Source organism: Pongo pygmaeus, chromosome 6 (assembly GCF_028885625.2).
Source record: "Pongo pygmaeus isolate AG05252 chromosome 6, NHGRI_mPonPyg2-v2.0_pri, whole genome shotgun sequence".
In the NCBI taxonomy this organism is placed as follows: domain Eukaryota; kingdom Metazoa; phylum Chordata; class Mammalia; order Primates; family Hominidae; genus Pongo; species Pongo pygmaeus.
The window spans coordinates 48,079,938-48,102,516 of NC_072379.2; the positions used below are offsets into that span (position 1 = coordinate 48,079,938).

At 40.5% G+C, this 22,579-nt stretch overlaps 1 protein-coding gene across 2 annotated transcripts in view; it reads left to right on the top strand.

The window, feature by feature from the left end:
- AMPH (amphiphysin) overlaps positions 1–16,667 on the top strand; it is a 250,218-nt gene extending 233,551 nt beyond the window's left edge. For both annotated transcript variants that reach the window (XM_054496470.2, XM_054496471.2), the window contains 4 exons: positions 6,182–6,391; positions 8,363–8,632; positions 10,453–10,554; positions 15,445–16,667. In XM_054496470.2, coding sequence (XP_054352445.1) covers positions 6,182–6,391; positions 8,363–8,632; positions 10,453–10,554; positions 15,445–15,552 — 690 coding nt within the window. In that variant the 3' untranslated portion in view covers positions 15,553–16,667. The remainder of the gene's footprint in view (positions 1–6,181; positions 6,392–8,362; positions 8,633–10,452; positions 10,555–15,444) is intronic.
- Positions 16,668–22,579: the final 5,912 nt, after the last annotated feature.

A 22,579-nucleotide genomic window follows, 5' to 3' on the forward strand; every position in this document is an offset into this window, starting at 1 on the left:
CGGGCACGGTGGCTCACGCCTGTAATCCCACCACTTTGGGAGGCCAAGGCAGGTGGATCGCCTGAGGTCAGGAGTTCAAGACCAGCCTGGCCAACATGGTGAAACCCCGTCTCCACTCAAAATACAAAAAAATTAGCCGGGTGTGGTGGCAGGTGCCCGTAATCCCAGCTACTCGGGAGACTAAGGCAGGAGAATCGCTTGAACCTGGGAGGCGGAGGTTGCAGTGAACCAAGATCGCACCATTGCACTCCAGCCTGGGCAACAAAAGTGAGACTTCATTTCAAAAATGAAAAAGAAAGAAAAAAAGAAAGCAATGAGGTATGTATGGTGCAGAGAACCACCACCTACTCTCTCCAGAAGGTTCTGTGCTGGTCGCTGTGATTTCTGTGTGATGGATAGGCGGGTTAGCAATACTCCTAGTTTCTGCACCTCACAGACCTCATGGATATGGTAAATATGTGCCCAAGGTCAAGGAGAACATTTTTAGTCTCTCTTTGCAATAGCTGTTTCCCCCATAAATATATTTGACCAATAGATAGTATAGGTTGGGCAGAAGATAGGATAATTGTGTTTTTCTGAACATTTACAGTTAAGAGAAACATTTGATAGCACTGGGTATGAAAGGCTTGAAATACTTTCAGCAGATTCAGTCCTCTGGTCTTCCTGAGTAACATTTTTTAAAAAGCAAATAGTAGTCATTTATCATTGTGGTTTTTCCTAGCAGGTATAACATGTACTGTAGCAAGCAGAGCATATAAAATGTTTTTTTCTTTTATAGCTCTACAAATAGCTAACAAATTGAAATGCATAACAACAACAATAATAATAAGAGGTATAACTTTCATTGATGAAAACTTTTTCACTCTTTTCTTGATTTTATCTACAGCTAACACCTAATCTGAACAAATGGGTTCCTGTTTTCCACTGTGTTTTTATGTTATTCTATTCTTGTGGTCAGTAAATACGGCATTGGAAATATTTTGGTAAGAGCAAAAAATCTGGACCGGATTCCAGACGTAAAGGGAGGACTGAGGCCCCCTGATCATCAGACCAGTGTCAGAAACAGAAAGCTATGAGGATACGCAGTTAGTGGATGATCCTTCTCTGTTTATGTAGTTTTTAAGCTCTGTAAAATCAACGTGTTAAGTAAACAGCAGCTGGAGAAATGGGAATTCATTACTAATGGACTCAGGGTAGGGTGTAGGAGTGTTAAGTGTTTGTTTTCCAAGTAGATCATTAAAATTGTTTGGCTTCTCTTTAAAGTCTAAAGTGCCAATTCCTTAGCACCTTACCTTTGCCAGAATTGTTAATTTCAGTATTTTCCTGATATTTATTAATCCTTCTTAAAATTAGTTTTCTGCATGCTGCAGTTCTTTTTTATGTGACAGAAATCAGGTAAATTGCTGAGGTGCTGAGGCTGAGGTATTTGCTCCTACAACGTCAGGAACGTCGGAGCAGTCAGGCAGAGCCTTTTGCCGCCACCTGCTGGTGGTTGGTGTCACAGCAGCTAATACTTTTTTTTATTATTTTATTTTATGTTTATTTTTAACTTTTGTGGGTACATGGGGGTGTATATATTTATGAGGTACGTGAGATATTTTGATACAGATATACAACGTGTAGTAATTACATCAGGGTAAATATATCTATCACCTCCTTAAGCATTTATCCTTTTTTTTGCATTATAATCCAGTAATATTCTTTTAGTTATTTTAAAATGTACAGTAAGTTATTGTTGACTGTAGTCACCCTGTTTGTGTTATGAAATACTAGGTCTTATTTATTCTTTCTAACTATTGTTTGTGCCCATTAGCCATCCCCCCTACTTCCTCACTACCCTTCCCAGCCTCTGGTAAGCATCCTTCCACTCTCTGTCTCCATGAATTCAATTGTTTTAATTTTTAGCACCTACAAATAAGTAAGAACATTCAAAGTTTGTCTTTCTGTGCCTGGCTTTTTCCCCTTAACATAATGACCTCCAGTTCCATCCATGTTGTTGCAAATGACAAGATCTCATTGTTTTCTATGGCTGAATAGTACTCCATTGTATATATGTATCACATTTTCTTTATCCATTCATCTGTTGATGGACATTTAGGTTGCTTCCAAATCTTGGCTATTGTGAATAGTGCTGCAATAAACATGGGAGTGCAGATACCTCCTTGATATATATATTTCCTCTTTTTTTTTTTGAGTATATACATAGCAGTGGGATTGCTGGATCATATGGTATCGCTACTTTTAGTTTTTGTGTTTTTTTTTTTTTTTTTTGAGGAACCTCCAAACTGTTCACCATAATAGTTGCATTAATTTACATTTCTACCAACAGTATATGAGGTTTTTTACTCTACTTCCTCGCCAGCATTTGTTATTGCCTGTCTTTTGGATAAAAGCTGTTTTAACTGAGGTGAGATGAGATCTCATTGTAGTTTTGATTTGCATTTCTCTGATGATCAGTGAGGTTGAACACCTTTTCACATACTTGTTTGCTATTTATGTCTTCTTTTGTGAAATGTCTATTCAGATCTTTTGCCCATTTTTTAATTGGAATTATTAGATTTTTTTCCCTATAGAGTTGTTTGAGATCCTTATGTATTCTGGTTATTAATCCCTTGTCAGATGGGTAGTTCGCAAATATTTTCTCCCATTCTGCAGGTTGTCTTTGTTGATTGTTCCCTTGGCAGTGCAGAGGCTTTTTAACTTGACATAATCCCATTTGTCCATTTTTGCTTTGTGTGCCTGTGCTTTTGGGATATTACTCAAGAAATCTTTGCCCAGTCCAGTGTCCTAGAGAGTTTTCCCAATGTTTCCTTTTGGTAGTTTCATAGTTTGAAGCCTTAGATTTAAGTCTTTAATCCATTTTTATTTAATTTTTGTATATGGCAAAAGATGGGAGTCTAGTTTTGTTGCCTACTTAAATTATCTAGCAAAGGAAAGGTGATAACATGTATATTTAGTGATGATAAAATCTTATACAACCAAATTGATAGATATCTAGAGATAAGTTACAGGTTAATAATAAACATTATGTTTGTATGGAACAAGTTTAAAAAATTACCTGTGGCAACACCATCTATAGGTCACGGAAATATATCCTCTCCCAGAGATGTAGTATCAATTCAACTGAGACTGAAAGCCAATTAGTAATAATGTGTGGTTGGAACATATATGTATAAAAGGATTTATGCATAATCACTTGGGAGAGTAGCCCATGGAATAACATCCTGTCTGCTTTTTCATCTGTAGCAGTGCCTCTGCTGCATGTGTGTGTAGTGGTGGTGTCTGCTGCTCTGTTTGTCCATACCGTCTGCATGTAGATAGAGTCCATCTGCTTCCAAGCTGTTGAAACTAGTGGGATATTCATAGGTGTGATTTTCCAGACAGATGGAGAGAATAAGCTTGTAATCATGACACAACTTATTTTCTACATTTGAGCTCATAAGTTTATTGCATGCACGTTTTCTTTCAGTATAGTTTTTAACATAGAAGAAACTTTATTAGGTCCTTAGTATCCTAGAGAAATCCTGTTAATGTCTCCAACAATAAAGCTATGAGCAATTGCTCCTTGTTCTTCTCAGGATTAAGATGCCCTACTAATTTATGTTCTGATTACTATTCTCTTGACAACAGTAAAAATAGCATCCATAAAAAGGTTGGTGCTTATTTAAAACAGTGATGAAATTCTATTCGATTTCAAAATAAACTTTTTATTATAGGAATTTTCAGCCATTTGCCAAAATATAAATGCTCATGTACTTGTTACCCCACTTCAATAATGATCAGCATTTATAATTCACTTTAAATAAGTGTCTGTTATAATTCATGAGAAATCATTACTTTTGTGAACCCATATTGTATTAGTCCGTTTTCATGCTGCTGATAAAGACATACCTGAGAGTGGGCAATTTGCAAAAGAAAGAGGTTTATTGGACTTACAGTTCCACATAGCTGGGGAGGCCTCACAATCATGGCAGAAAGCAAGGAGGAGCAAGTCACATCTTACATGGATGGCAGCAGGCAAAAACAGAGCTTGTGCAGGGAAACTCCCATTTTTAAAACCATCAAATCTGGTGAGACCCATTCACTATCACGAGAACAGCACAGGAAAGACCCACCCCCATGATTCAATCATCTCCCACCAAGTCCCTCCTACAACACATGGGAATTATGGGACCTACAAGATGAGATTTGGGTGGGGACACAGAGCCAAACCATGTCACATGTACTTTCATGACAGGGCAGGAAGAAGGAAGTATGTCATGGCTAGGGATTGCATTTTAAATCATTGCACACCCTGGTTGGAGAGCCACAACCTCATAATAGGAGATTCTCATAAGATAGGGAAATAAATTTCTAAGAATATGAGTAAATACTTGGACATATAATGAGTAGTATAGCTGTTAACATTTCTTTTTCATTCCCAAATAAAATATTATCTTGTAGAAAAATCTACTGTATATATTCTGTAACAGGCATTTTTATTTAAACTATTACCTGTACCTTTGAGCCAGCAGAAACGTTTTAAAACTGCTTTGTTATAAGTGCAGGTGTGTGGTTCATGTTCTTCATCTCCAATTTCTGATGCTCACTCAGAAGTACCCTTCATTGTCCTTTTCTGTTTTCTGAGTTTGAAAGTTAATATTTGCAATATTAGGGTCTTCCTAACTTAAGATGTTGAACTGGGTAGAATGTATTCAACAAGGAAAAAATAGGTAATCCTAATCACATCAGATAGTAAGAGCCATTTTTGAAATATGTGTCCTGGATATATTACATAAGATCAACCTGAGATTCTTCTTCCATAGTCTTTCTCACACGAACCTCTCAAATCAAGTCTGCCAAGCTGATGTTGTCAGAATCCTGTTTAAAGAGTTGGACTCCAACCCATTTGTTCAAAACTAAAACTTCTGATTGCACTTCCTTTATTTAATTATCTCAAATTTTAAATAGTACTTAAAACTCTTCTTCTGTGTTTCTACCTTAGAAAGAAAATTCTGACTTTTTTCTATTTCACTTCTCCTTACTGGACCTAGACTATGATTTTGGCATTTTGCCTATAACAAGCTCTACAACTATTTGGAGCATTACCATGCATATTTGATTACAAAAATGATTTCCCCTTCATTCTCGAGGGTTTTCGTTGAGAAAGCTTCCTTATGTATTTTTTTTTTCCTGTGAAAGTGATTTGGCTTCTGGAACCTTCCTCACAAAGATTTGAAAGTTTATACTAAAATGCAATCTTTCTAAATTTTGACTTTGTTTGATGAGGATGCTTTTCTGATATGGCTTTTCTCTCTGGCCCAGGCCACTTCCATCCTGTGACCCAGATGTGCCACGTAAGTCAAAAAGTGACCAAGGCACGTCTTAGTCATGGAGAGGCTTATTTAGCCAAGGTTAAGGATGCACCCATGAAAAACAAACACGAGTCAAAGGAGGATCTGTGACCTGTGCTTTTTCTGAAGAGAGTTTTGAGAACTTCAGTATTTAAAGGGGAAATAGCAAGCAAGAAGGAAATAATTTTTTTAAAAAGGTGAGGGGTAGGCAATGAGGCAAGTGTCACATTCTTGTGAGGCTCTGATTAGCGCTCAGTGAATCTACATTTCACATGTGAAAAGAGGGAGTGGGGACAAAGTCACTTATGCCTTCATCTCACGCTCTGTAGTTCTGCATGTTACATAAGATGAAGGAAGCATGTGAAATTACAGCTGTGTGTTTGGGAGCAAAAGGAAGGTCGTTTTCATGTGACTCCGTTCCCAAGCTTAGCTTTCCTTTGGCATGGTGAGTTTAAGGTCCCGAGATTCAATTATATTTCTTTCACTCCCCTAAGGCCTAATTTGTTGCTTCCAGCCAATAAAAATGGAAATAGCTTGTGGAGAGGACCACCCGCACCTTAAAAGCCGTGTCTTTGGAATGGTGTATGTCACTTCCATTCTAATCCCATTTGCTACACCTGACAGCAGGAAAAGCTGAGGAGTGTAGAATTGTTGGGAGCTCAGCAGAAGAGAAGTCGGAGTGTTGATGAATAGATGGCAGACTCTGCTGTACCTAAATCCTGGGAGTGCAAAGAATGTTCCAAATCTGAATAGCCTCCACGGAGGAGAGATTAGAAGTAGGCTTGAGTTTGACTCCTGGCAGAGGCCCAGGGAGATGCAGACGTGGCCTGTTGGTTTCTGCCCTGCAGATCATACCTGGAGCTGATACTGATGCAGCTGTTGGAACCTTGGTGTCAGCAGCTGAGGGGGCCCCAGGAGAGGAAGCAGAGGCAGAGAAGCCCACTGTCCCTGCCGGGGAAGGAGTAAGTTTAGAGGAGGCCAAAATTGGAACTGAAACCACTGAGGCTGCAGAGAGTGCCCAACCTGAAGCAGAGGAGCTGGAAGCAACAGTGCCTCAGGTGAGTGTCCCATGTCGCAGCCAGGGGAGCTCCTGGGAAGTAGCATGGGCTGGGTGCTCTGTTGGTTGGTTCATGGTGATAACTCTTTGGATGTATAATAGATTTGTAGCAATTGTGTGACTTCACCAAACAACATTATTATCAGATTCTCAGAAAGAGTAATCCCAGCTGCTCAGTATCAGCATTGCAATGTTGCATACAGGCCCTCAGGGCCTGTGGCTGACTGGGCCTAAGCATGGAAACGGGAAGGGGAAACTGGGGTGACGTGGAGAAAGGAATGAAGCAGGACAGTGAAAAGGATGAGAATGGAGCTGGGAGAAAGAGAATGTGATGAAGTGAGCACTTAGCCCAGGGAGAACTCAATAGTATTTAGATCTTATTATTCTTATTATTGTTTGGTGGTTATTATTATCATTAGAGTGCCCCAAATTCACCATCAGGCCCCTTTTACCAAGAGCCCACCACTGGGTGGCACGTTGAGAAGGGAAACAAAGGGACCAGGGCCATTAGGTCGGTGCATGAGGCGGGAGGGGGCCCTGCCTGGCACTGCCGCAGAGCAGCATTGAGAGGCCACAAAGCCACATACTCTACCACTGTGAGGGCCTCCAACCCCAGGGCCTGCCTCCACTGTCTGGTTCTTCTGTATTCTAGAAGGCAACGTTAAGAGGGGGCTTAATGGTATGCATTGTTTTCTCCTGATGATTTTACTCCCAATAAATTTTCAAAAATTTCTCCAGGGTTACTTAAAACTTGAAACTGAATTATCCCTTTCATTATCCCTTTTTGGGCTGGGGGCTGAGGCAGATAACACTGTTATGGGAGAAGGAACTTAAAAGAATATTCCTTTTTCCCCTTAGATTTTCTCATCACAGTGCCCAGAGTGTTTTTGTGTATATTGTTGTACTCATGCAAAGACGGTATTATCTCTCCAAGTTGACGAATGTTAGTGGTCTAGTCTGCTGATAGCAGAGGGAATATAGAAGGACTCCTGTTCTGCTGACGAAACTCCCCTCCATGCTTATCTTTGTTAAACAAACGAAAGGGTGGTCCTAATCCTTTGGTTCAGACATTAGAGTACTTGGAGTGGATTGTGGGAGGTGTGGTCCCTCCAGCGGCCACAGCAATGCGGGGCTGGAATGATAATCACAAGTGAAGGACTGGTGGGTGATCTCCAAACCCCGGCTGGATCTTCATCAGCAAGCATGGTTCAGGCACTGGGGGCCTCTTGGGACTGGGGGAGGGGAGGAAGGGGCTCACAGGAGGTGAACTGCCAGCCGCAAGAGTTACGGCTCCTTGGGACAAGAACCAGGCTGGCCTGCGGGGCTGGGCGCGGTGGCTCACGCCTGTAATCCCAGCACTTTGGGAGGCCGAGGTGGGCGAATCACGAGGTCAGGAGATCGAGACCATCCTGGCTCACACGGTGAAACCCCGTCTCTACGAAAAATACAAAAATTAGCCGGGTGTGGTGGTGGGTGCCTGTAGTCCCAGCTACTCGGGAGGCTGAGGCAGGAGAATGGCGTGAACCCAGGAGGTGGAGCTTGCAGTGAGCCGAGATCGCGCCATTGCACTCCAGCCTGGGCGACAGAGCAAGACTCCGTCTCAAAAAAAAAAGAACCAGGCTGGCCTGCATTGACTCCTCCTGCAATCCCTCTCAGGATGGCCTCCCTCACCCTTCAAGACTCAGTCTCCCATCCCCTATCCCTCCTCCCAATTCCCACCGAAACTTCATGCTTACCAAACTGCCTGGCTATTCAAGGATCCAGAAATTAATTCCACTAAGGGTTTAGGCCTCAGGAGGAACAGAAGGAGGCTGTGTGGCACAGCAGAAGGCCCAGACCTGAGTCTGGCTAGTGGGGAATTATGGAAATGGCAGCCCCAGCTTTGGGCTGGGGGCTGAGGCAGGTTGTGCAGGACAAGGAGGTTCTGTTTTCCAGGCCCTGCTGGGCACCGCCACGGTTTTTCTTCCCCCAGGAGAAGGTCATCCCTTCGGTGGTCATAGAGCCTGCCTCCAACCATGAAGGGGAAGGAGAAAACGAAATAACTATAGGTGCAGAGCCCAAGGAGACCACCGAGGATGCGGCTCCTCCAGGCCCCACCAGCGAGACGCCGGAGCTGGCTACGGAGCAGAAGCCTATCCAGGACCCTCAGCCCACGCCTTCTGCACCAGCCATGGGGGCTGCTGACCAGCTAGCATCTGCAAGGGAGGCCTCTCAGGAATTGCCTCCTGGCTTTCTCTACAAGGTATTCTTATTTTTTAGGTCTCATTTATCCTTTTTTTGCTTTGAGTCCCTTTTGCTCAAGCCTTTGGTTTTCCAGTTTTTACTTTTACTTTTTGCAATTATTATTTCTCTGAACTGCTTTCCCTTCACCACAACATCACTTGGACAAGCCAGGACTACAGTAATAGATTTTCATGTTTTAACAAAGAACAATTAAAGGGAAGTTCACCACAGGGCAAACAGTATGCCCCTGGATAATGAATGGGAGAGTCTCTTCCAGCCCTCCCTCCTCTCTACTCCCCCAGGTGCCTGTGAATCTGTGGAGCCTGGCTCAGACCAAGCCTTGGAATCACCAAGAGCTCCTGACTGGGCTATATCCCCTGGGGGTCGGGCAGCAATCCTTCAGTCAACTCTGGCACCTTGTAGGGTGCATGACACAGAGTAGGGAGCCCATAAATATTTTGTAAATTAATGGATTCATATATGAATGAACTTGCACCAAAAGGCAGAAAAAAAAGGCGGCTAAGTTAATGGGAAGAAGGTTTTGCTCAGACAGGCTACTTAGAGCCTTCATAAACCAAAGGGTTCTTACCAAAAAAAACTTAGTAAATACCTAAAAACACTGGCTTAACCCAAGTGTTTCCTGTCTCAGATATTTCCTAATAGAATCTGAAAAGGAATTTTAAGTTTTTAAATTTGATTTTACATTTAAAAATCAGCTCTTTTTCTTCTAAAGTGTAAAATGTCGTATCATTCTCTGTCTCTCTCTTTCTCTCTCTCTCTCTGTCTTTGTCTCTCTCCATTAGAAAGTAACTACTACCTTGCTACCTCTTGTGGGGACAGGGGTGGCTATAATGGATTTATGAATAAATTAATTTGGAGAAAAAGCTAAACCTGTAGATAGGGGGTTGTTTCCTGCCAGGTTCTGTTTTAACTGGAGCACAAGCAGTCCAAGAAGCCTTGTGCCAAGCACGACCGGTGCTTGCTGGGCCCATTCTGGCCTCCTCACTAACTGTAGAATAACCTAAGGCACCCCATATAGACCCTCTCTCTGGGTATCAGTTTTCCCATCAGAAAAGTTAATTTGGGGATAACATAATCCATTTCCAGCTCTGACAAGTTTGTGATTCTATGAATATGCTCAATGGCAAAATACACACTTTAAAAGCCAATGTTTACTCTCAGGGGTGGAGTTGAGGGAAAGGTGGGAAAAATAAAATCAGCCATGACGGTAGAGTGATTCAGACTGGGTGACAGACGCATGGGGGTTCATTATGTTGTTTCTTCTGCTTTAAAATATTTTTCTATAATAAAATTTTAAGGAAATCTTTTTCAAAATGGGAAAGGAAAAGAAACTGGTTGCCATTGTATATAAGGTAGGATAGGGAAGTAAGGAAATATATTTACACAGAAATTGATCACAGAGTTTTATTTAGTAGTAATTACTGTATAACCTGCAAGTGGTGGTTTTCCTGATTATTATTTGACAGAAGCTGGGGTTAGAGGAGATTTAGACATTTTTGGTTCCAGTTAAACAACAAACAGTAATAAAGCATCAGTGATAATAAAATGCAAATCTCTAACAAAAATAAGATGAATTAAAATTTGATTAATATAGTGCTTTTCCCTGTTGTAGAGGGCATTGCATTACTATTAATAAATATACATATGAATGACCTCATATCAGAGAATAGGACTTCCCTTCTGGCTTTAGAGGCATTCTTCTTCCTTGGGATATGGCAAATATCTTCCTCTTTTCATCCAGCTTGGAGAGTGCTTGTAAGAGTGTCTGCTTATAATCTGGCTGGGAAATTGATTTTTATGTATTCTTATCTTCTGCAGGTGGAAACACTGCATGATTTTGAGGCAGCAAATTCCGATGAACTTACCTTACAAAGGGGTGATGTGGTGCTGGTGGTCCCCTCAGATTCAGAAGCTGATCAGGTAAAAGAAAAGACTGGAAGATGCTTTGGGCTACATTGATTTTTTTCTGAGGGTCTGTTGGACACAATCACTTCCTAAAGATGTTTCTATTTTCTGAGATGCTACAAGCCATCTAAAAAGGGCTTAAGGGCTTGTGACAGCATAGATCATTAACCAGGTTTCTAGGACACCTTTTTGGGATGCTGTTACATTCTTTTTTTATATAATACAAACAGTTGACCGTTTCTTATCATGTAACCACTTTCTGGGAATGTTGTCTCTGTAACACCTGTCTTCAGGAAATGCAGACACTATTAATGTGAACTAAAAGACGCCTTCAAAAGTGGTTGCCTCTGGGTGTGTGGATATTGATTAGGAAAGAACCTGGGGAACCCTCTGGAGTGATGGAAATGCTTTATATGTTCAGAGAGATGTCTGCATGTATTTGTCAAAACTCATTGAACTATATACCTAACCATCTCTGCATTATACAGTATTTAAATTATACCTCAACTTAAAGAGATTCTTTAAAAATATCACTTCCTAAAAGAGTGGTCTGATGTAAGGTACTGAGAACTCCCATCTTGTTCTCATTCATAAAATATGTGAACCCTTGAAATGGTATGCAAAACAAGTAAATGCATCTGTAAACATATTTTTCTGGAGAGAAAAACTCTAACTTCCATACTATTCTCAAAGAGATTTATGAGCTCTCCCCTTAAAAAATAAATTCAAGCATCACTGCCTTTGAGGTTAAGACTTAATATGTTCAACATTTTGTTCTTTCTTTTGACAATGCACTTACCAAGATACATCAGGTGCTGGGTCAAACAGTCTCTACCACAATAAAATAGATTGGAAATTTATATAACAATAATCTGCTGGGCAGGGTGGCTCATGCCTGTAATCCCAGGACTTTGGAGGCCAAGGCAGGAGGATCACTCGAGGCCAGGACTTCCAGACCAGCCTGGTCAACATAGCAAGACCTCATCTCTACAAAAAAAATTTTTTTTTAAATTAGCTGGGTAGAGCGGTGGGCACCTGTAGTCCTAGCTACTCAAAAAGCTGACATGGGGGGATTGCTTGAGCCCAGGAATTCAAGGCTGCAGTGAGCCATGATCACACCACTGCACTCCAGCCTAGGTAACAGAGCAAGACCCCGTCTCAAAAAACAAAAAATTAATAACAATAATGTATTTTTAAAAGCCCCCAAAGATTTAAAAATTTTAAAATACACTTCTAAATAACCCATGGGTCAAAGAAATCATAGTGTGAGTTAAAAAAAAAAATTTCATAATGATCATTAAATAGAAATTAAATAGAAAAATGCATAGAAGGAAGAAAATAATAAAAATAAGTTCACAAATGAATGCAATAAAGGACTGTAACAGATAAAATTGATGAAGCCAAAAGTAGGTTTTTGAGAGGATTAACAAAATTGTTAAAACCTTAGAAAGACTCAAGAAAGAAAAGTCACAAAGCATAAATTACCAATACAAAGAAAAGGTGTCAGCATCATACATCTCAAAGATATTAAAAATCCCATTTATAATGGGATTTTTGTCTGCATTAACCAGAAGTTATTGTGTAAAGAAATAAAAGGAAAAAAAGGTAGTCTTTTATGTTTACCACCATGTTTACCATTTCCAGGTCTTCATTCTTTCCTTAAGTCCAAGTTGCCATCTGGTCTTAATTTCCTTTCTGCTTAAAGAACTTCCTTTAGCTATTTCTGTAGTGCTAGTCTGCTGGCAGCAAATATTCTTGGCTTCTGTTTGTCTGAAAATGTCTTTATTCTTCTTAATTTTTAACAATACTTTCACTAAGATAGAAATCTGAGTTGATTTTTTTTCCTTTCAACTCTTTAAACATGTTTCATTGTTTTCTGGTCTCTATTGTTTATAATTAGAAATCAGCTGTCATTTGTTTAATATTGCTTCTCTGTATGCAAAGTGACTTTCCCTGACTACTTTTAATAAATTTCTCTGTATCTTTGATTTTCATCAGTTTGAATATATTGTGCTTGGGTAGGTTTTTTTTTTTTTTTTTTTTTTGTGGTCTTCATACTTGAAAATCGCTGAGCTCCTTAGACTTGTAACCTAATGTTTTTCACTACGTTTGCTTTTTAATTTTTTTTCTGAATTATTCTCTGTGTTCTTTTTTTCTGGGTTTCTAATTATACTTATGTTGGACTTCTTGATGGCTAAGATGCTGTTCTTTTTCTTTCACTATTTCTCTCTGGTAGTCCGGTTGGATAACTTCTATTGATCTGCCTTCAAGTACTGTGACTGTTTCCTCTGCTACTTTGAGTTCGTAGTTAAATTTATCCAGTGACTTTTTCTCCTCAGATATTAGACTCTTACAATTCTTCATTTCCATATTGTTCTTTCATATGGTTTCCATTTCTTGGCTGAGATTTCTCACTTATAGTCTTTCATTATTACTGTCTCTCAATTTATATACTTGAACAAATTTTTAATAGCTGCCTTAAATTTCTTACTGCTAATTCCAACAGCTAGGCCATCTCAGAGCATATTTCTATTGTTTGCTTTTTAATCTTTGGGTCATATTTTCCTGTTTTTCTATGTCTAATAATTTTTAATTGATGCTAGACATAGTAAGTAGACCATAAGTGGTAAAGAGTCTGACTCTGTTTTCTATATCTGAAAATTGCTTATTTTTGTTTTAGCAGACATATAAATTACTGGATAATTCCCTTGAATTGATGGGAGTTGGTTTTATACTTTGTTAGGGTGAGTCTGTACCCTTTATGCATGCACAGCTTGGGGGTCAGCCCAGGATTTCAAGGCAGTTTATCCACATACATTAGGATACCCATCCCCCAGTGATTCCTTTCTTTTCAAGATAACCCCCCCTGAGTGTACAGCTTCTCTGGCAGCCTTACACTCTATGCTCTGAATGCCCCACATCACACTGAGTGATGATAATCCTCAGGGGAAAAGCTGTATCAGCATAGATCTCACCCCTTGCAGTTCTCTACTTTCAAGCATCAAATACTTTCTAATTTCTGCCTCCTTTTGGTCATTTCCAGCATCTTCAAATAGTTTTACCCATTATTTATACCCATCCCATTATATATAAATTTATACTTTATGTATTGTTTAACCAAGAGTTGTTTGTTTATATAAATAGTTGCATATATGTATATATAGATATTTAGAGATATATAGTTATTCCAATGTTTTTAATTATTCTCTCCAGAGGAGTTGTCTAATACAAGCTATTCTGCCATTACCAAGACAGGAAATCCTTTTCTACCACATATTTTAAGCAGTTAATATTTAATTTTTTATATTTTCCTCAGCTAAAGATTGATGTTGGCTAATATTCTTTACAAGTTGTCTTTCAGAATATATGTGTTGGAATATATCTTGATTGTGGGTTTGTGTAGTCCTTTACTTGTTTTCTTTATTGAAACAATTTTTAAGTCCTTAACTCTACTTGGCTCCATTAGATTTTTCACTCACTGTAAATAAAGTCAAATATAGACACTTGTGGGGGAAAAATGACCTTTTATATGCTTTCTAGAGGTTCAGAAAATATTTAGCTATCATCTTTGATTTTAAGTATAGCTTTGTCCTTCACGTATATGACATCATAATTTTAAAGAGGGCACTTTTCCTCATCAGCTAGGATATTATCAGTTATTTTATTGAGTCATTTTTTTCCTCAGCGGTTTTTTTCCTGCCTTCAAAAATTGGGCTGTCTAAATACTTATATTTCTTGTCTACATGGCAGCATCAATTTATAGTCTCAGATTATATCAAAAGGGAATGAATTCAGCTTCTTCATTTAATTTTTGAGGCCTCATTTTATCTGATGTACTTGAACTATGTTGGGGGTTGGTTTAGACTAAACCTGGCCATCCCTCATCTGAACTGGAATTTCCTTTCTGCACTGGTTAACATAATAAAGATAGTCATTTCCCACTCCTTGCACTTCCTGTGGTCTCGTTTCCCACTGTTCCTTTCAACACAGCTTTTCCAGCTAGACTCTGCTTATCTTCAGGAAGCCAAGGGCAGACCACAGCCTCTGTTTCTCATTTTTAAGTATCGTCTCCCATTCTGCATGACCATACATGGATGGGTTCTTTGCCCTTTCTGGGACAAACTGTTTCATTTTTGTGATGGCACTTCTATATGACAGACAAATGTTTATGAGGAATAATTTATAAAGGATATAGGAGTGCTTCCAGCAAGAATGCCATGACATCCAACTGCTTTGTAGTTTATATAAACTTGAAAAATTAGGTATTATTAAAACAAAAATAGTAATATAAGGCAACACACATCTAGCTTTTAGTATTTAATGAGCCCTACATAGGTAGTTTATTGGGGTTATAGGATATGAGCTGGGGGTCAGAGTTCTTTCTTATAAGCAAGTGGCTTGGGATGATATATAAGATATTCCATGGCCTCATCAGTATTCCATTCTAACCCAAGGAACCTCAAACCTTTTTTATACTGTGACCCCAGAACAGGTCATGCTCTTGTGCATGAAATGCTTTCACATGGTATTCCTGTCTTTGCACTGGTTGTAGTTGTAATCCTTTTCTCGTCTTTAAGAACTCATATTATAATCCAGTTAATATCAATTAACTATGCTTTGTACAGTCATAATGTTAATATTAATCATCAATTAACTATACTTTATATAGTCAATAAGTCATTGCAAATGTTTATTCCTTCTTTTTCTTTTTTGTTTGTTTTTTTTTTTTAACTAACAACTTACTTGGGATAGGCCTTCCCACTGATCACGGCACAGCACTTTACCTGTAATGTGACATCCTGGTTCAGAACCACAACACTAATGTAACACATTATTAATTAATTGTGGCAGTGTGGATTTTCCAGTAGTTTGCTGGACCCTGAAAGTCCTGTCATTGTTTTTCAGGATGCAGGCTGGCTGGTGGGAGTGAAGGAATCAGACTGGCTTCAGTACAGAGACCTTGCCACCTACAAAGGCCTCTTTCCAGAGAACTTCACCCGACGCTTGGATTAGGGCAACAAGTACTGCAAGAAGGAGCTCAGTTATGGGGTTTTTAAACCTTCATGAAAACCTGAAGAGTTCACTTTTGCTATTATGCTCTTAATGATTTACAGACTGATGCCAGACAAACCTTGGGAAGATGTATCAATGGAGCATGTGTGCAAAAAAAAGTAAGAGGAAAAAAAGTAAATTAAGGAAAAAATCCTCAGTCATTCCCATGTTGTCAATAACAGGTTTGTTTGTGCTTTGTCCAAGCTGTGGAGACTCTTGTACTTGATCCCCTCCCACCAATTCTAAAGTAGCTTTCTCCAGATCAGACTTTAATTTCTCTGCATCAGGTGTATCGTACTGAGTGGCTGCCCTGCAGAAGATGTGATGAATTATCCTGTAGTACAAGATTATCTTATTCCCCTGCCCAGGTGTGAGCACATGCTCTCGCTCCCTTTCAGGTTTACTATGTTTAAAACTAAACTGCTGCAAAAGTTCTCAATGTTCTTTTCCAACACATCTATATATATATGGACACACAGTCACGCAAGCTAGTTCCCATGACTCCTGGATCTATGTGTATGCAGAAGGCTACATACACATAGTTGCTTTCTTTCCTTTCCATTGTAGCTCTTTGCCTCTCAAGTGTCATTGATACATGCATTGCTCTTATTCTGTCTGGCATTACAATTGCAGTTTTGCCTCATGGCAAAACCAGCCATCCCATTGCCAAAACAGTCAACAGTATCTGTGTTTGTACTGTGCAGTTTTCAGGATGAGATGACAGATAGCACGACTACACTGAGGCCCCCTCAGAGAAGGCAGGGCCTGATTTATCTAGCTGTCCAGCCGCTGTGGCTGGAGGTAGGCTAGTTGGGATGGGCAGCTAAGTAGTCTTCTCTTTTGCCTTTATGAGATTGGGTAGAAAGATGGGGCATATTCATCCACCCACAAAAGAACACTATAAAAACAGCTCCTCTATATTTCCACCTCTTTCTATTTATGCAACTCATCTTCACAGATTGTTCTAAAGTAAAATAGATGGTGTATGCTGTATCCACAAATCATCTGTAACAATTATGTTTTCAGTGCTGTGTCATTCCAAATAAACCTTCGGTAATCTCCAACGATTACCCTAATTCCTTTTGATGAGTCTTTTTTTTTTATTTTGGAAATTTTGTTCCAGTTGGATACTCTGCTTGAAACAGTTGGTATTGGAGTTGTTATTTGTGCAGAAATATGCTTGTTCTTCCACTAGGTTGCACTCCACGTCCCCACCTCACCTCCCCACTTCCTTCATTCCAGTCATTGCTGGTCACTCGGTGTTCCCTGACATCCAGCAATTACTGCAGCACCAATAACAGCTGCCAACGGAGAGCCCTTAAAGGTGCCGGCTGTGGACTCCCAGTCCGTGAATCACTGATAATCTTACGACCTTCATAATCAGCAATTTCTTCTCACACCAGCTTCATTTTCTGGTCACTTTTCTTTCTGGCATGTTTATGTTTGTAGGTACATAAAAATTAGATTAGATGGAATAGAAAAGTGAATTCACTTGGCCATCATTTCCAGAAGAGAATTCTTATCGCAAATCCTTTTAGTTGATTTGGACTCTTTTCTGCTAATATAATTCTTTATACAACGTAGGCTGGTCAAGAATGTATATTATTAGACTTTTAGATTTAGTATGTATTCCTGATTCATGGTTTGAATCTTCCTGGCTTATTGCTGACGTTGTTGTTTTAAGTGTGAATAGAGAAATAACTGTTATTGAGACAAGATTTTTCCAGGGGCTAATTTACAGAGAAGCTGGGTCATCATGAATGCTATTCTAGTGCAAGAAAAGCAAATGTCGCTGCCCAGGAGCATGACTGATAATTCAGCAAGTGGAATGCAGCAATGTAAGATTCATAATAGAAAGCCACTCCTGACAGTAGAGTACACACAGGATGTTAAAAGCCAAGACTGAAAAATTAGCTCTAATAATAAAATGCACCTAATGTTCTGCAAAGATAATTGGCTTGCCACATCTCCTGGAGCAGAAGATGTGATGAATTATTCTTAAATTCCTTTCACCCTCCTGCCCACAGTGGCTGCTCACAGTGTACAGTTTGCCAGGACATGGCCCAGATAACTGTAGCCCTAGGTGAATGTTCCTAGATGAATGTAACAAGTTCTTCTGAAATGACATGATTTTAATTAGCTATTTAGTCCTGTTTTTTAAAATGCCTTTGGATTTTTTTTACACTAAATAAGAGTTATCAGATTTTTTGTTTGTTTGTTTCAGGAATTGCCAAAATCCAAGAATTCCTAATGCATTGAAAACGAAGGAGATGGAGGGGATGGGCGTGTGGTGGTGGCATTCCCCAGAAATGTCCTTGAATGTGGCGTGAACATTGTTTTCCATTTCAGTGGATTTTCTAAGGAATGTTACTTTCAAGGACTTTCTGGGGTTACTAGTGTGAAGTTCTTTCCACATCTCTTTCTCAGTTATTCTATTCAAGTTCTCACACCACCAACCCATCCTAGGCACATCACCCAGTTGTATAATGGCAAGTTTGTATTGTATCCCAAATGGCCTTGAACCAGGCCTTGGTCCTTTCTCTTTTCTTTTTTTTTTTTTTAAACGGAGTCTTGCTCTGTTGCCCAGGCTGGAGTGCAGTGGCGTGATCGCAGCTCACTGCAAGCTCTGCCTCCTGGGTTCACGCCATTCTCCTGCCTCAGCCTCCCAAGTAGCTGGGACTAGAGGTGCCCGCCACCACGCCTGGCTAATTTTTTTGTATTTTTTAGTAGAGATGGGGTTTCACTGTGTTAGCCAGGATGGTCTCGATCTCCTGACCTCATGATCTGCCCGCCTTGGCCTCCCAAAGTGCTGGGATTACAGGCGTGAGCCACTGCGCCCAGTCAGGCCTTGGTCCTTTCTGAGCTTCCTCTCCATGATTTAAGATTCTTCTTAGAAACCCAATGGCATGCAGACCTTCAAATAGTTATGAGTCAGAATCTGTTTGGAAAGAAAGCCAGTAGTTCTTATTAAACATACACCTACCTGGCATTCCTACCAATATGACAGTCACTCATTTAAACCTGTGTGATGTATATAATTGCAAAGTAAAATTGCCTGGCAATTTGATTTTTTTTTTTTTTTTTTGAGACAGAGTCTCTCTCTGTCGCCAGACTGGAGTGCAGTAGAATGATCTCAGCTTACTGCAACCTCTGCCTCCCGGGTTCAAGCAATTCTCCTGCCTCAGCCTCCCAAATAGCTGGGACTACAGGCATGTGCCACCATGCCCAGCTAATTTTTGTATTTTTAGTAGAGACGGGGTTTCGCCATGTTGGCCAGAATGGTCTCGATCTCGTGTGCCACCATGCCCAGCTAATTTTTGTATTTTTAGTAGAGACGGGATTTCACCATGTTGGCCAGGATGGTCTTGATCTCTTGACCTAGTGATCCATCGGCCTCAGCCTCCCAAAGTGCTAGGATTACAGGTGTGAGCCACGGCACCCGGCCAGCCATTTCAATTTTTAACACTATCTCAGGGTAGCCAGGGCCCCTGGGACAGGTAAAAGTTCCCACACCATGCTGTTGCATTGCTTCCGCCATGCCTGCTCTTCCTGACAAAGCTGGGGTGGCTTTGGAGTCAGCCAGAAAACCATATCCATCACATCTTAGGCTGCCCAGTGGAGTGTGCACATTTAGAATTCTGAGCCCTCTTTTCTTACATAAAGAAGCCTCTAATCAGGGCATTGGAACGATCCCATCATGGCCCCATGGCCCATTCAGATGGCCCATTAAGGAAAATGCCTTTGGGAAACTATAAAAGTTATGAGAAATCAATGAGTTTAAAGATGGCAGAAGCTCAGTGCTTTATTCCACACAAATTGCATGGCTGAACACCTTGAAGCCTTAGAAATAGACTGGCCAAAGGATTGGCCTTGCTAGGACTCTACTCCCCTTTTCGAAGGAGACCAACTAACAGCTGCCTTCTGGTTTTTACTTGGAACTCAACTGAAAACCTTATAAACATGTGTCAGAACTTGGAGATGAGCAGATCGCACAGCTTTTCTACACAGTGCTGTAGCTACCGTCTTCCTGGGGTGACTTCTTCCTAGGACTTCAGTAAGTGGAATCGGACATTTGGTAACCGCACAGAGAAGACAATGGCCAATATTCTCTTGGAAGACTTAGAAAATGGAGATCCAGGTGGTTCTGTTCATCTTTGAGCCCTGCAGGTGCATCCCTGTTTGATAATGATCCTGTCCTGAATCACCAGGAGGAGACCACCTGGATGTCCACGGGCAGCGTTCTTCAAGGCACACAGTAGGGGGTTGATAAATTGTTCATAAAGCCAAATAAACTATGCTTGAATAAGCTTAATATTCCATCCAAATATTTTGTGACTCATTGGTAATACCTTTTAAGGATCACTTAACAAACAGCAGCAAATAGTGACTTTTTCCACTTAAAAGATATTTGAGACACAACCCTTACATCTATGCAAATTGAGAGGAAGGCCAGGTAGGTACCTTGAAGCTCTTTCCAAATAAATCTAAATTTTATCTTTGTTTCCTAAAATCCAGTTAATTCCCAGTCCCCCCTGATCTCAGATCAAACACTCAGGTTGTCTGATTCTTGAGGGTTCGGTCAGAATTGCATGCTTATTTCCCTCCCCGCAGCACCCTACACAGGATGCATCTGTAGTTAACACTCCAGAAACTGTTCCTGCTGCACTCTGATGCCCTGTAAAACCAGTCCAGCCCAGGAGTGCCTTGTCCATAAGCACCTTGCCACATGGCTGATACCCTATACCCTCTCCCACCAGTAAATATTAAACTCTGTGTCATTATGCTCTGCTCTCCAAAAACCTACCAGTGATCACAAAGTGCTGTCTGTGGCATTTGGAGATGCCACCAAACTTCCAATTCTCCCCCAAGATTCCAAGATACGAACTTTCCTTGTTTTCTTACCTCTCTGGTTGTTCCTTCTCTGTTACTGTTCCTAATTTTTTTTTCCTCCTTCCTGTGGGTGCTGGAAGTGGGGTGGGGCAATAGCGATCTGTCCTTCAATTTGTGTTCCAGTTGTCCAAGGAATGTTGCCTTTGGAGTGTCCAATTATTGCTTCCAAGTCCACATGTTCATTTGTTCGTTAAAATATATCAAGCACCAGCTAAGTGTCAGTTACTGTACATGGGGACCGCATTCATAAGATTTAGACTTCGCGCTTGAGGGACTTCCTTCCAAACCCCTCCATGGTGTGTCACTGAGGGGCTCCTCCATTCTTCAGAATCTTGGGCCTGAAGACTTGGGAGCTTCCTTTGTGCATTATTTTCCAGATTTTGGGCACCTGCTATGATTTCCCTGCAAAACATACAACCTTGCACTTTAATCTAGTCGGGGTTCTGTTCTTCACACTGCCAGAGAAGACAAATTGGATCCTTGTTGTCTCCCTTGTCACCTGACTTACTGTCTTCCTCGTACCCTACGGCCCACCCATTTTAAGTACCCAACAGGTCCCCACTCCCTCCTTGCCTCTCCCTCTCAGAAACACACACACAAATGATGAATATCTGCTGCATGTCATACCAGATCCAAGAGCCTCTGCTTGGTCTTCAGAGCTGAACTTCACCTCTTCCCCAGTATTCATCCACTGCCTGCTTCAGAGGCGTCTCCTCAGCACCCCACCCACCTTCTCCCCCTCAGCTGTATACCTTTCTTGCCGTGTTGCAAAACCCCTCTACTGGGATGCCTTCCCCTCTCCTGTTGGCCTCTAATCCCATCCCCCAGGCATAGTTCAAGCCCTGTATCCTCAAAATCCCCCTGTCCTCTCATCCTTCTACATTCTTTCCATATTTAGAGTAAATATGATACTCCCTAGCCCTTCATTTCCCCCACCAAGTGGCACACTGTCTCCAACCTTCTCTGCATGCTCTATTCACTCCTGGATCTTGTGTACTCATGTGCTGAGTGAATGAACAAGAGGCTGATTGAACGATTAGTTCAGGGAAGTCCAGAAACCCTAATCTCAGGATCAGCATGGAATAAAATTTGAAACTGAGTGTGAGAAGAAAATGCAAAATACATCTGTGATATTGGAGAGGGGAAAGTTTTCTTAAATGGGACTTGGAAACACCCAAAGTATATGGGCAAAAAAAAAAAAAAGAGCTTGACTCCAAAATTAAGAATTTATATTTAATGAAAAGATATTTGAGATAGTTGGTAGACAGATGATAGACTTGCCTAAGATATTTATACCATCCCAAATTCACAAAGGATAAATGTCTAAAATACACAAGGAACTCATTCAAGTCAAGACGAAATGAATAATTACTATTATTATAATTTGTTTATATCATTTATATTTATTTATATTTATAATATGGCAATAGTTAAAATAATAATAACATTCGTTGACTGTCATTTGCCAGGCACTGTATGTATTATTTTATTTAATCTTTACAAATCTATGAGGTAGTTGCTGTTTTTACCTATTACAGGCAGGGAAGCTAAGATAGAGTTACATGAGGAAGCTTGCTCAAGGTCACACGGTCAATAAACGGCAGGGCCAGGCTGTGCCCCAGGCAGGCTGGCTCTAACATAAGTTCTAACTCCAGCCTTCTTGTTGGTATGTTTAGAGGACATGAAAGGGTAATTCACACTTCAGTGAATACTAAGTATAAAAAAGGACCTCAGCTTCCTAATAATCAGACCTGTGCCGTTTTTTTTGTTTTTGTTTTTAAGACAGGTTCTCTGTTGCCCAGGCTAGAGTGCAGTGGTGCGATCTTGGCTCACTGCAGCTTCTGCCTCTTGGGTTCAAGCAATTCTCCTGCCTCAGCCACCAAGTAGCTGGTATTACAGGTGCGCGGCACCATGTGCAGCTAAGTTTTGTATTTTTACTAGAGACGGAGTTTCTACTAAAGGCCTAATTTTGTATTTTTAGTAGAGATGGGGTAGCTTGATAGGTATCATATTGGCAAAAAATAAATAAAGTTCCTGATAACACCATAGCACTGGTAGCATTTAGGGAAGATGTGAGTGTGTGTTCTCCCTGACCAGC